Source organism: Pygocentrus nattereri, chromosome 13, assembly GCF_015220715.1.
Source record: "Pygocentrus nattereri isolate fPygNat1 chromosome 13, fPygNat1.pri, whole genome shotgun sequence".
Taxonomy (NCBI): Eukaryota; Metazoa; Chordata; class Actinopteri; order Characiformes; family Serrasalmidae; genus Pygocentrus; species Pygocentrus nattereri.
In genome coordinates, this window is record NC_051223.1 from 1,948,688 (window position 1) to 1,962,436 (window position 13,749).

General features: G+C 42.9%; 1 protein-coding gene across 5 annotated transcripts in view; it reads left to right on the forward strand.

Moving 5' to 3' along the window:
• Nucleotides 1-13,749, forward strand: part of pcdh15b (protocadherin-related 15b) — a 323,144-nt gene that overhangs the window by 198,755 nt on the left and 110,640 nt on the right. For all 5 annotated transcript variants that reach the window (XM_037544214.1, XM_037544216.1, XM_037544217.1 and 2 more), the window contains exons 21-22: nucleotides 1,160-1,384; nucleotides 6,428-6,544. In XM_037544214.1, coding sequence (XP_037400111.1) covers nucleotides 1,160-1,384; nucleotides 6,428-6,544 — 342 coding nt within the window. The remainder of the gene's footprint in view (nucleotides 1-1,159; nucleotides 1,385-6,427; nucleotides 6,545-13,749) is intronic.

Below are 13,749 nucleotides of genomic sequence, written 5' to 3' on the forward strand. Positions count from 1 at the left end.
ACTCTGCAGGTGTTCCTGTTCCAATCCTGCTAGAGCGCCACCTGATATCTCTAATTACTTCCACTATTTTGTTAGAGAGCTAAGCTCATTAGTGAAATCAGGTCTCACGGTGTAAAGCTGCATGAAACGATGGGGAACATCTAGCTTTTCGAAATGGTTTTAATGCATGAATAAATAAATAAATACAGATTTTCTTTGTCAGGTTCCAATGGCTGAACATGCGACACATTTTCTTTTTTTTCCTTGCAAAACAAATTGAACAAACGCACTACCTCACTTTTTATGGTTTCCATTGTGTCTTCTGAATCAATTGTGTATTTACGTGGCCAGGGACTTCAGCCTGGACATTATGTTGTTAGCTAACCATGGTGCAAAGTATCTTTTCTCAAATGGGATTATTGTTCTTGTACGTGGTTCCGGATAAACACAGTTAAAATAAGCAGACAAAAAAAAAAAAAAAAACATATTTTATCCACCAGCACTCATCAGCATTCAAACCTTTCAGGTGTTTTTAACCCCTTAAAATTCCAGACTTATTAGATGCTAAAGCTTATTATGCAGTAACCACAGGGACGGTGCAAATATTACAGATATGTGTGATAAAACTTTGGCATTGCCAGTAAGCTCTGGCCAGTTTAGGGATTAACCACCTTTTCGAATCATCTTTTGGCAAAACTTGCTCTTTGAAAGAAAGAAGATGCTTTAATGAGCAAGAAGCCAGATGTTGCAAAAGTATTAGGTAACAAAACATTTGTAGATATTTTAGATGTGAAGCTTCGCTGAACTGAAGTAAATAGTGACCTGCTAATCATTTGGCGGCTATGAAATTGCACAGAACTTGCCTACTGAATTCATTTAATACACTTGGCTACAACCAAATTGGTTTATCTTGTTAAAAACATCGGTTTCAAACTTTTGAGCTTTTTAGTTTATTTCTGCTTCAATGTTTCCATTTCGCTTAGTCTGCTTGTGCCTTGAACTTCTGTTCTATTGCAAACTCAGTCCACAGTTTATTTGAAACCTACAAGATACTATTCATTTAAACAAATACTAAGTTAACAAATACTCGGATGAATTAGAGTATCGATATATATGAATAACCACACCTATTCTTGCTGAATAGATATCGCTCACACTTTCCTGGTTTCTTCTCCTGAAGGCATCGGACGCAGACCTGAACTCCAACATCACCTACCGCGTCAGAACAGAGGAGGCCAGGGAGCTGTTTGCGCTGGACCCTGTTACAGGAGAGCTGAGGGTGCTGTATACGTTGGACTTTGAGAAGCTCGCACCTGAGGGGACCACACACACTTTTGTGGTGGAGGCAGTGGACAGCGGTGGGAGCATGCCACCTGGTTTAGCCACTGTAACTGTCACCATAATGGTAAGAGAATGTTAAAATAAGAAACTATGTGTAATTATAAATTCATATTATACTTAAGGGCAGTTTAAGACAAAGAATGCTGTAAAATGTTCAAATAACCACTTAAACGGGTGATGCACAGTCGTGCTTGAGCCTAAAAGGAGCGTACAGGAAAGGCTTCGTCATTCATGAGGAAGAATTTGTTCAAGGCTTGCCACTTAGCAAAAAAATGCATCAGTGAATAATCCAGTCCCTGATTCACAGTGAATTCATTCACATTGTTTGACGAGTATTACAAGGATTTTAGGTATTTCACTCTCATGTTTCAAACAGAAGGCCATGGACCAGGTCTGCGCTGCAACCCCCTCCCATAGCAGCGATCTGTGGGACAGTGGTTACACCTCAGTCCTATCATGCCAGTCACATCACCAGACACACTAGCCCCAAACAATATAAACACTACACTACAAAAATAAAAATACACCTACTTCACTGTTAGTGAGAAGTGAACAGTGAGCACTGGGGATTTCAAAACGGGTGGGAGCTCAAACACCTTTTTACTTCCAATATCTGTCTTGTTTGCATGGTTTGGAGACTGTGGCTCTGTCTAAAATACAGGAGGCTGAGCTGGAGGTGGCGGAGATGAAGATGCTGAGATTTTCGTTGGGAGTGACCAGGCTGGACAAGATTAGAAATGAGCAGATCAGAGGGACAGTGAAGGTGGAGCAGTTTGGAGATAAAGCCAGAGAGGCCAGGTTGAGATGGTTTGGACATGTGTTGAGGAGGAATAGTGGATATACTGGGCAAAGAATGTTGGAGATGGAGCTGCCGGGTAGAAGGAGAAGAGGTAGACCTCAGAGAAGGTTTATGGATGTAGTGAAGGTGGACATGGAGATGGTTGGTGTGAAAGTAGAGGAGGCAGTGGATAGGGCAAGATGGAGGCAGATGATCCGCTGTGGTGACCCCTAAAGCGAGCAGCCGAAAGAAGAGGATCTGTCTTGTTTGCAGAGATGCTGTGGCTGTAATGAAAAATACCGTGTTAAGTACTGTTATGAACAAGAATCAGAGTGTTGGACAGACAGCAGCGGCATCAGAAAAATTGCGGAGAAGAAGAGGGTCGTTCTCTGGCTCATGGATTTGTTGAGATTTTTTTATGTGGTTTTTAACGGTTGAGTTTGACACGCCTGCTCTGTGGTGCATGATATCATCAAAAGATTAAGGGAATCCGGAGAAAATTGCACATAAGGGGCAAAACCGAAAACCACAAGCTAATACCCGTGACTTTCTATCCCCCAGGACTGCATTAAAAACAGGCATGCTTTTGTGAAGGATGTCACCTCTTGCAGTACTTTGACATGCACGTGGTTGCGCAGCTCAAGACGTATTTAGCGTATCACGGAAGAATAAGAAAAATTCCACCTTCAAAACCGAATCAGTTGGTATTTTCAGTCCCTGAATGATTAGTAAGTGTTGTTAAATGGAAAGGCAATGTGGTGAACATGCTCCTGTCTTAACTTACCTGGAACTTACCTGTAAACTGATGAGCCAAAGCTTTAAGTTAAGTGATACTTTTTTTTATTAATCCCTCAAACCCCTCAAATCCCTTCCACCTCTGCGTTTAACCCATCCATGAAGTGAAACACCACATACACACTAGTGAACACACACTAGGGGGCAGTGAGAACACTTGCCCGGAGCGGTGGGCAGCCCTATCCACGGCGCCCGGGGAGCAGTTGGGGGTTAGGTGTCTTGCCCAAGGACACCTCAGTCATGGACTGTCAGCACTGGGGATTGAACCGGCAACTTTCCGGTCACAGGGCCAGCTCCCTAACCTCCAGCCCACGACTGCCCCAAAACGTGCCTGTAAGTTCTTGTAAATTCCAAGGTGGAGCATCAGCAGATCAGACTTGGTGTTCCAGCACATCCAACAGGTGAGATTTAGGATTATAGAGTCATGTTCTTCAAACCAGTGGAGAACAATCTTTGCATCGTGGCAGAGTGCATTATCCTGCTGAGACACAGAATACCATTGCAATGAAGGGATTTACCTGGTCTGCAATGATACAGGTGGCCTGTGTCAAATTGACCTCCACATGAATGCCCAGGCCCAGGGTTTCCTAACAGAACATTGCCTAGAGCTTCACAATCTCTCCTCTGTCTCATTATCTTCCCCCATCATCCTGGTGCTATTACTTCTCCAGGTAACTTCTCCAGACCCGAAACTCTACTTCCATTGCTTCAAGGTCCAGGTCGGATGCACGTGCACCCATTGAGGGTGGTAGAGAGGGGTAGTGGGGGTTAGACTCTTTGTTTACTAATACACCCCAGACCTTACCATATGCAGTTCTTACATGTTGATCAGCCTAATTTGCTTCATCTGTGAGTGATTATAATGTTTTGGCTCATCGGTATGATATTTTTTTTAATTGAGGTGTGTAGTTGTGTCCAAACATTTGAACTCTACTGGACAACATGGATCCAAATATTTCCCAGACTTGCTCTCCTTTCTCCATTTTTTTTTTAGACTATCTAAAAGGTGAATCATTCATGTCTTGTTCTTCGTTTATCCAGCCCTAATGCCCACTGCCTGGCAGACTGTATATGCCGTATAACAGTAAAGCGCTGCTGCTATATGCCGTGCATGTATGGCCATTCGGCTTTAGTAAAATTCCCCCAGCACGGCCGCCTGTTTCATAAAGGCTCCGAAGATTAAACCCCAGTTGCAGGGTGAATGCCAATTAGCCTTCAGTGAAGGGCAGCTGCTGGTCTAATGGCAGCTCCTGAAAGAGAACACTGTTGTGATATGTGTCAAGCGGCTGAAGTGGACTGATATTCCGCGAAGGTTGTTCTGGCTAATTTCCTCACTCCTCGGAACCGTGGGACCTTCACTCATTTCCTATCATCTTGGAGTGCGAAAAAAACGCTTTGCCTTGTCGCCCATAAACATGATTAGCTCCATTATTAGCTTAGAAAAAGCTCGTCCGTGACGGCTTCCGAAGCATATTTTGGAGCTGGCAGTCTGTAAATTGCCAGATGCCCCGCTGTAATTTACTGCATCACTTGCCTTTATTCCCATTTTTTAAGTGTTTCTTGCCTTTTCTTCAAGTTCCCTCAACAGCCGCTCTGTAAGGCTTGTCAAACGAGCAGGTTTTGCCTCACCATGTTCACTAAGTAGCACCACGCAAGGAGGCAGGGAGTATATTATGTCCCCTCTGAGTCTCAAAAGAACAGTTAATTGTTTTTGTGCGTGGCTTCTGGGATTATTTATTAATTTTCCCTCTTTGCATGGCGCAGCTAATTGATAATTAGCTGCTGTGGAAAATGAGAAAGCTGTGAGTCTGGGCCGGCGATGAATGTGCTACCTGATGCATGGAGCCTTCGTAATATCAGAATGATTAAGACATGATAGGGCCCCCGGGGTATGGTCCTGATGAGGAAAACTATCATCCGAAGCCTAACAACAACATGGCTTTCTGTACTTTTCTAGGTGTACGCGCTACAAGACACGTGAAGATTATTCCGAGGTTTTATCATGTTTGTCTCTGTATTCGTACGATATTAAGTATGTTGCAGTCATTTTTAATGTTGCGTTTACCTGCCTAAGGTCTGCAGATGGAAAACAGGAGCTAATAAACAGATCTCTGCTACAAATGAAAATATAAGCTTTATTGTTTGTGAACAATTGAGTCAAAAGTGGGGTGAATGCAAATGTTAGAAATGACCATACAGGCAGGGTTAATTGTAACAGAGTGAGGGGCTTTTGGTTACTGTCGCTAAAAAGTCTGATGTTATGTCTAAATTCATTTTTAAAAAATCATCAAAATGAGTGTGACTGTTTAAAAGAGACTATCAAATTTAACGTTAATGAATAATTCAATTTTGACCAAAAAAATCTGGTTCCATTGACTTTTATCCTGTGAAGTCATTAATAAAAATACCAACTTTTTTTGGAATAATTGTTTTGGAATAACACCTCCTATTTCCAAAATGACTAACTACTAATAACTACTACTAACTACTAATAATACTGTATTAACTGTATAAACTAACCCCGCTGTGTGGAGGCTGTACTTTGACCTGGCCGGCTTGTTCTGTGAGTTTACATGCTTTTTAAAAGTGGGTAGTTAAAATAATTGAGGTGTCAGTCATTTGATCAGATGTTAGAGTGCACTGTGCACCATGCACTGCCCTGTATGCTGTATATCTACAGCTATCCTCGGTATAATACACCACATGCTATGTATGCTGTACTGTCCTTTTCCTACTTCTCATTCCTGTTGGGACATGGCGTCTGTAGATGTCGGGATGCGGGTGTAAAAGAAGTGATTTGGCTCCAACGTGCTTTCTTCAATACTTCCCTTCATTTTTGATGCGCAAGCAAACAGCTCAGGTTTTATTAGTCGGGGCCCAGACTCGTCCCAAGGACATCCTTGAATAAACCCGACTCTTGCGGGAGGAGCCACGGCGGGGTGTAATTTGGATACCTGAACCATGCTGGCCTCTCCTTGGACTCGGGGAAGCGTGCTGGATTGGAGGCGAGAGGCTGCTCCTCGGCCAGGCTCCATCAGTATTCATCTCAACACCACTTCCTGGCTCCTTCGTCCGACTCTTCCACAAATAAAACTTCATAGTGAGAAGTCATGTCCTCTGCTATTCCTGCCTCCTCATTTTCTTTTTCTTTTGGCTCAGCCGCTGCTTCTGCTTTGTCTTCTCTTTTCTCGTGCCACTGGCTTTTCTTTTTTTTTTCTCGCCACATTCTCAAAGGCCGCAATTATCTCCCGTCCAAGTTTTAGAAAGGGGGGAAGAAAAAAGGGAAAGGAGTCCCTGGGCATGTAGCGCCGTGTCACATCCTTAATGCTGTTCATGATCTGCTATTGAATAAATGCCATTTTTGTTTAGTGCAGCGGATGAGCCGGCTAATGGGGTCCTGCTAGCACAGGGCGGCCAAGAGTTGCAAATGCAGCATGGTTTAAAAGGAGGTGGGGGGTGTTGGCTGGTAGGCTACTGTTGTATGAAAGCGTCATTAATCTGGGTTTGATTCTTTTCTCTCTCTTGCTGGCGAAGGACATGAATGACTTTTCGCCCGTGTTTGGCCAGACGGTGTACAGAGGCATGGTGGCACCCAATGCAGTCAAAGGAACCATAGTCACCACAGTGCTGGCTGAAGATTTGGACACCCCGGTGAGTGGCCTTGACAGCTTATTGTGTGTGCATCTGTGTGTGTGTGGTAGAGGTGGACTGATTGTGATTCTCTTCTCTTGTCGGCTAAACCAGCCTTTGGCTTGTATTTTGACCAAAGCTTCTGTTTTAAAAGCAGTGAATGCACCCACAGACCGCAGGGTAGGCCTGGCCGTCTGCAAACTTCAGGGGTTCAGAGGAGCAGCAATGTATTTTCACAGAAGACATAGAATGCCTTACTATATAGTTCTTACTATATAGTTCTTATAGCCTGTAAAAATATATCAGTCACACCCAGCAGTGTAACTAATGGGGGGGGGGGGGGGGGCGGTTACACTACACCCGGCAGTGTAACTAATTGGGGGGGGGGGGGGGGGGGGGGCGGTTACACTACACCCGGCAGTGTAACTCATTGGGGGGGGGGGTTACACTACATCCAGCAGTGTAATTAATTGGGGGGGGGGGGTTACACCACACCCAGCAGTGTAACTAATTGGGGGGGGGGGGGTTACACTACACCCAGCAGTGTAACTAATTGGGGGGGGGTTACACTACACCCAGCAGTGTAACTAATTGGGGGGGGGGGGTTGGGGGGGGGTTACACTAAACCCAGCAGTGTAACTAATTGGGGGGGGGGTTACACCACACCCAGCAGTGTAACTAATTGTGGGGGGTTACACTACACCCAGCAGTGTAACTAATTGGGGGGGGTTACACTACACCCAGCAGTGTAACTAATTGGGGGGGGGGGGGGGGTTACACTACACCCAGCAGTGTAACTAATTGGGGGGGGGGGGAGTTACACTACACCCAGCAGTGTAACTAATTGGGGGGGGGTTACACTACACCCAGCAGTGTAACTAATTGGGGGGGGGGTTACACCACACCCAGCAGTGTAACTAATTGGGGGGGGTTACACTACACCCAGCAGTGTAACTAATTGGGGGGGGTTACACTACACCCAGCAGTGTAACTAATTGGGGGGGGGGTTACACTACACCCAGCAGTGTAACTAATTGGGGGGGGTTACACTACACCCAGCAGTGTAACTAATTGGGGGGGGGGTTACACTACACCCAGCAGTGTAACTAATTGGGGGGGGGGTTACACTACACCCAGCAGTGTAACTAATTGGGGGGGGGGGGTTACACCACACCCAGCAGTGTAACTAATTGGTGTGATTGCACCACCCTTCATTTAAATTTCATTAAAAATGATCTTTTATAGATTTAAAAGTGTGTTGCTTGCACCATGAGCAACGGTAAGTGCAACCAACTTCTACGACTGAACTTGGGAGGTGTGGGAAAACATACCTGCGGATTTTCTGAAAGCAAGAAACTGAAAGCAAGTCTCTCAAAAGGATTGGAAGCTGTAATGAAGGCAGAGTGGACACAGTGGGTATGATATTTAGTGTCAATTTTCTGTTGAATATTGTTTTCCATGAGGCTGAAAAATGGAAAATAAATGAAGGGCGATTTTTGATTTCTGCACAGTGTTGTTTCGCTCAGTGTTACAGAGACCCTGACATCTGTTTATGTCTCTCATCTATAGACGTCATAAAATGGCAACATGGATCGGACAAATAAAAATGAATCAGTTGTCATGTGTTGGACGTGAAAATCATTTCCAGTCCTGACTGATTCGATACTAATCAAGCACCACTAGTATTCGGCCTTCTCCCACTCTGCAGACTGACAGCCAGATTGTCCCTTTTCATCAGGCAGTGAGGAAAAATAGAAACCAAACCTATATTTATTCATTGCTTCAGAGACATTTGAATAACAGCACATTTCGTTTACCCATATAGGCAAGCATGGCACTTTTTTACCACTCAAAGCGAATACATTACAGTTTACATCACCCACATATAGAAATTGCCCATAGACACAGACCTCCTGTATTCAAAGAGATGGCATTCACTCCTCTGTCTCTACAGAGCACATGAATCAGGGGGCCAGTGTTGCTCCACTTGTCCCAGTAGGCTCTGCAGAACAATCTATAGTTACCATACTGTGGTGAGGTGCTGTCCTGCCACTGCCTGTGAATGTCACCCACTATGAAAAATGGCCGTTGTCACAGCTATAAGCTCTTCTTGCTTTTGCTAATGACATTTACCCACAGTAAATGGCTGATTATGCAGTGGCGCTTATCTCGGTGAGGGTGTGTGGGTAAATGTCTGTAGAAGACGGCTTTCACTCATAAATCACAGAGCAGGGTACAAAACCTTCTTGTTTAAAAAAAGGCTTTGCACTTCTATTGGTGTTTCCAAATAGTTGATAATTAAATGTATATAGTAACCAATTATATTTGAAGTATTTTTGAATATTTCTTCTTAAAATCAGGCAGGGGGTTTACCTGTACTGGCTATTGGACGACAAATCTTGGGAAGGTCGCCGGTTCGATCCCCAATGCCGACAGTCCATGACTGAGGTGTCCTTGAGCAAGTCACCTAACCCCCAACTGCTCCCCGGGCACCGTGGATAGGGCTGCCCACCGCTCCGCTGCTCTTCCCCGTTTGTGGGATTAAAAAAGTATCACTTAACTTAGTGACACGTAGTCATGACCAGGTGTCCACAGCCACCCCCATCCTCCACCCCCATGAAAAAAAGCCAACAAGCAATACTAGGCAGAAAAAATATAGCAGCAAAAAGAAAAAATGAAAGTACATTCCCAGAAATAAAGGCATGAAACTGTCACTGGGGCAGTTCCCCTCTTGTCTCTGGGGTGGTACCCTCCAAGGTACATCTCAGTACCTTTAGTCAGGGAACATAGCTGCACCATAATCCACTGAAATGATATTTTCTAAGCGGTACTGACTCCACGCAGCCCGTCTCGTCTCGTCTCCAGGCTTTTTATTTTACTGCTCTGTTTTAAAACATTAGGTGATGAAAAGGTGTGTAAATGCACTTTTCCACTGGGAGAAACTTACATAAGGTTCGCGGTTGGACCCTAAAACCTCTGTTGTACCTTTGAGGACACATTTACATGGTTTGTACCTTGATTAACAAAAAATGTACCTGCAGAGTACCTGTATTTCTAACAGCGTAAGGACTAGCAAAGTAAGTACATTTATATCAAAAAATCTGGAGTAGGCTTTCATTTTGAATTAACGATCATTATTTGTATTGACAACATATTTTAGACATGTTTATTACTGAACATCATGCTTGTGAATTTGAACACAGTTGTGCCATTTCACGTTTATTAGTGAAATTAGTCCTCATGTGTCGATCTTTCCTATGACAGTGTGCCTTCTTTGTATTACTGGACGGCCATCAATGTATTAGTTATATGATGTGAAATGTTATGAAATTAATGACGGTGATTCATTCCTTGCTGTTGTTTTTGTACTTGCTCCGAGAAGTGTTAAGCTTTTAATACAGCAGGAGTGTCCTTGGTCATTTCTGAGCTGCCACTGAATGGCCAGTACACAATAGAGACTGTGACATTTAAGCAATTAGTTATGTCATTAATAATAATGGCATTTGGTGCTTGAATCACAACCACACGACCCGTGCCCAACATTGAGTGTTCTTAAAAAATAACCAAATAATAAAAATGTTTTTGCACATTAACACCCAAACAGAGTCTTTCAGAGATTCTGAAATACTTTACTGTAAGAGAAAACAGTAGGAGATGAATCACTGCTGATTGCTTTGAAGTCAGTCTCTATTAAAATATGTATTCTTACTAATTAGTCTGATTAGCAACCAACAGGCATGTTAGTAATTGTACATTTATTATTTTATAGTAATTGGACGATTTGTACTTTGCTCAAGTATTAGAGAAACAGAAAACTTGTACTTTGACTTACATTTGCAAGAGACCGAAATACTTTCTACTTGTTTTTCATTGGCCAGTCAGTTTGGTGTTTAAACATCCAGCTCAACTCATATCAGTGCAAAGTGAAAGTGCTCATAGTGGTGCTGGTTTGTTTGTGTGTGAGGACTCTTACCACGCTCACTCTCCTCATCACACACCACCATCACTTTTAACTTGCCTAGTAAAACATTATTGTTTATACGTGTTTACACGCTTGAGTGTGTTTAAATTGAGACAAGTATATTTTGTAGACACGTATATTTTTAATTTTTAACGGAGTAATATTCTAACAATATTCTAACTAGTATGTCTACACAGCACAATAGGATTAGACCTGGAGTTATGTTAGAAGACCTGGAGTTATGTTAGAAGACCTGGAGTTATGTTAGAAGACCTGGAGTTATGTTAGAAGACCTGGAGTTATGTTAGAAGACCTGGAGTTATGTTAGAAGACCTGGAGTTATGTTAGAAGACCTAGAGTTATGTTAGAAGACCTAGAGTTATGTTAGAAGACCTGGAGTTATGTTAGAAGACCTAGAGTTATGTTAGAAGACCTGGAGTTATGTTAGAAGACCTAGAGTTATGTTAGAAGACCTAGAGTTATGTTAGAAGACCTGGAGTTATGTTAGAAGACCTGGAGTTATGTTAGAAGACCTAGAGTTATGTTAGAAGACCTAGAGTTATGTTAGAAGACCTGGAGTTATGTCAGAAGACCTGGAGTTATGTCAGAAGACCTGGAGTTATGTCAGAAGAGTCAGCAGGCCAGAAAAGTTGACATTACTCACGCGAATGTTGCTGCATTCAAATGGTATTTTTCATATTTGACTGAAATTTCTTTTTGTGACACTCAAATGATGTTCAAAAATAAATTTCTTCTGACAGGTTGTGTGTCTACGTGCATATGTCTAGATTGTATAGCCTGCAGTCTGTGTGTGTGTGTGTGTGTGTGTGTGTGTGTCTCTAGGTCGTCTCAGTGTCTTCTGATTTGATTTCAGTGGTAGTCCAGAAATCCATTGTATAAGCTGTTTCACTGTGTCTGCTTTTTGTGCTGTGTGTGTGTGTGTGTGTGTGTGTGTGTGTGTGTGTGTGTGTGTGTGTGTGTGTGTGTGTGTGTGTGTAGGCATGTCTGTATACAGTACTGTGCCATCCTTTATTTATTTCCATGCAAAACAGCCATGTATGTAAGTTATTCGTTTATCAGCATCATGGGAAAAAGCAGAGAACATTTTAATAGAAAAGTGCAGCTTTCATTGTTTTCAGGAGTCTTGCTTTTATTTTTCAAAGCAATCTGCACGGATATTTTCCACATCTCTAAAGTTCAGTCTTAGAAATTGGTTGCATTTTCTTCAACTCACAATCCATTCACTGATGTTGAGGTTTGGGCTCTGGGTGGTCGGTCCATTGTTCTGAAAACACAAGCAGCTTCTTTGTTTGATTAGCAAATGTTCTTCTTTTTTGTCCTTTTCTCAGTAAGAGCTTCTTGACAGCGACTCATCCTGTCATCCTGTCTTCTCTCAGTGGAATAATGAACAGACTCTCCATAGAAGTAGCTCCTGTAAATGAATCATTTGTTCTTAATGACAATTTTGACTGAAAAGTACATCAGTGAAGGGTGCTCTCTGCTTTTGCACATTACTGTGTGTGTGTGTGTGTGTGTGTGTGTGTGTGTGTGTGTGTGTGTGTGTGTGTGATTCAAATTAGTAGCAGCGTCTTCACAGCTCAGCTTTTGGTGCCTGAATCATAACCACACAGCCAATGCCCAGCTTCTCTACACCCTACAGCGACCTTTCACTCTCTCTCTCCCTCTCTCTCACGCTCTCCCTCTCTCTCCCTCTCTCTCTCCCTCTCTCTCACTCTCACTCTCTCTCCCTCTCTCTCTCTCTCTCTCACTCTCTCTCTCTCTCACTCTCTCCCTCTCTCTCTCTCTCTCTCTCTCTCCCTCTCTCTCTCTCTCTCACTCTCTCTCTCTCTCACTCTCTCCCTCCCTCTCTCTCTCTCTCTCTCTCTCTCCCTCTCTCTCTCTCTCTCTCTCTCTCACTCTCTCCCTCCCTCTCTCTCTCTCTCTCTCTCTCTCTCTCTCTCTCTCTCTCTCACTCTCTCTCACTCTCACTCTCCCTCTCTCTCACTCTCTCTCTCTCTCTCTCTCTCTCTCTCTCTCTCTCTCACTCTCTCTCTCCCTCTCTCTCACTCTCTCTCACCCCCCCCCTCTCTCATTTAGTGCATTCTATTAACATGAATCTGCTTCGTGAAAATGCTATAATTGTGTTATCAGTTATATTTTTCTTTTTGTTATCTAGTACCATTAGACCACATCTAAAAAGATGCGCTAACATTGTGCTTTTTTGTAATTTAATACCAGTTATTCAGTCTAAATTAATTAGCTTAAGTCTGCAGTTTGGAAGGTAATTAGAATGCCATAATTATTAATTGACAAGGTGAGTATTCATTATTTTTTTTATTGAGTAATTGAATTTAATCAAGTTATCGTGACAGCCCTAATGGGCAGCGTAGTGAAACATTGTGCTTTGCACAATACACAGAAAGATGCGTTATCTTGGCCCAAACCAAACCAGAAAATATATATTATTATGCATTGCTCATTGATTAGTGGTCATATTATTATCTGTGAAATGGCAACTTTACAGCAGAAGGCTAAAACATTCTTACATTTTAGTTTGAGTTAATGCAACATGATATGATTCCAAGCGGTTTAAGAACATTCCTATTGGTTCATTAATCAGGAATTTTTCACACGGCTGCTGAAAAGCTCAGCTGCTGAGGTTAAACATGAAAGTTGTAGCATTTATTTAATATTGCACCAAATTATGTAGATCAGAATCAAACAGATAAAAGTTCACAACTGATTGCACAGATTTTATGACACACAATAACTGAGAATGTTCACCAAACTTTCTGAATCATACAGACCGGCTGACCAGCAGCTCCGCAGCCGAGGCAGTGCACACATGTCTGTCTTCATCCTTTTTCCTCTTCTAGTTCTCTCAGTGGGCTTTGCCTGAATCACTTGCTCAGTTACATCAAATCAAATCAAATTTATTTGTAGCGCTTTTTACAACGGATGTTGTCACAAAGCAGCTTTACAGAATTTCGGAAAAGACAAAGTTTTAACGGGACTGTAAGAATGTACAGAAACCCCCCAGTGGGCAAGCCAGGGGCAGCAGTGGCAAGGAAATACTCCCTCAGAGCTGAGGAAGAAACCTTGAGAGGAACCAGGCTCACCAGGGGGGACCCGTCCTCCTCTGGTCAAACTACCTACAAGTGATTATATTACTAATATTAATAGCAGTAATATTGGGATTAGGAATAACTAGGAGTCTGAGAACATCAGTGTAGGGTGGGCAGCTCGTCCAAGGCAGGTGGTGGCA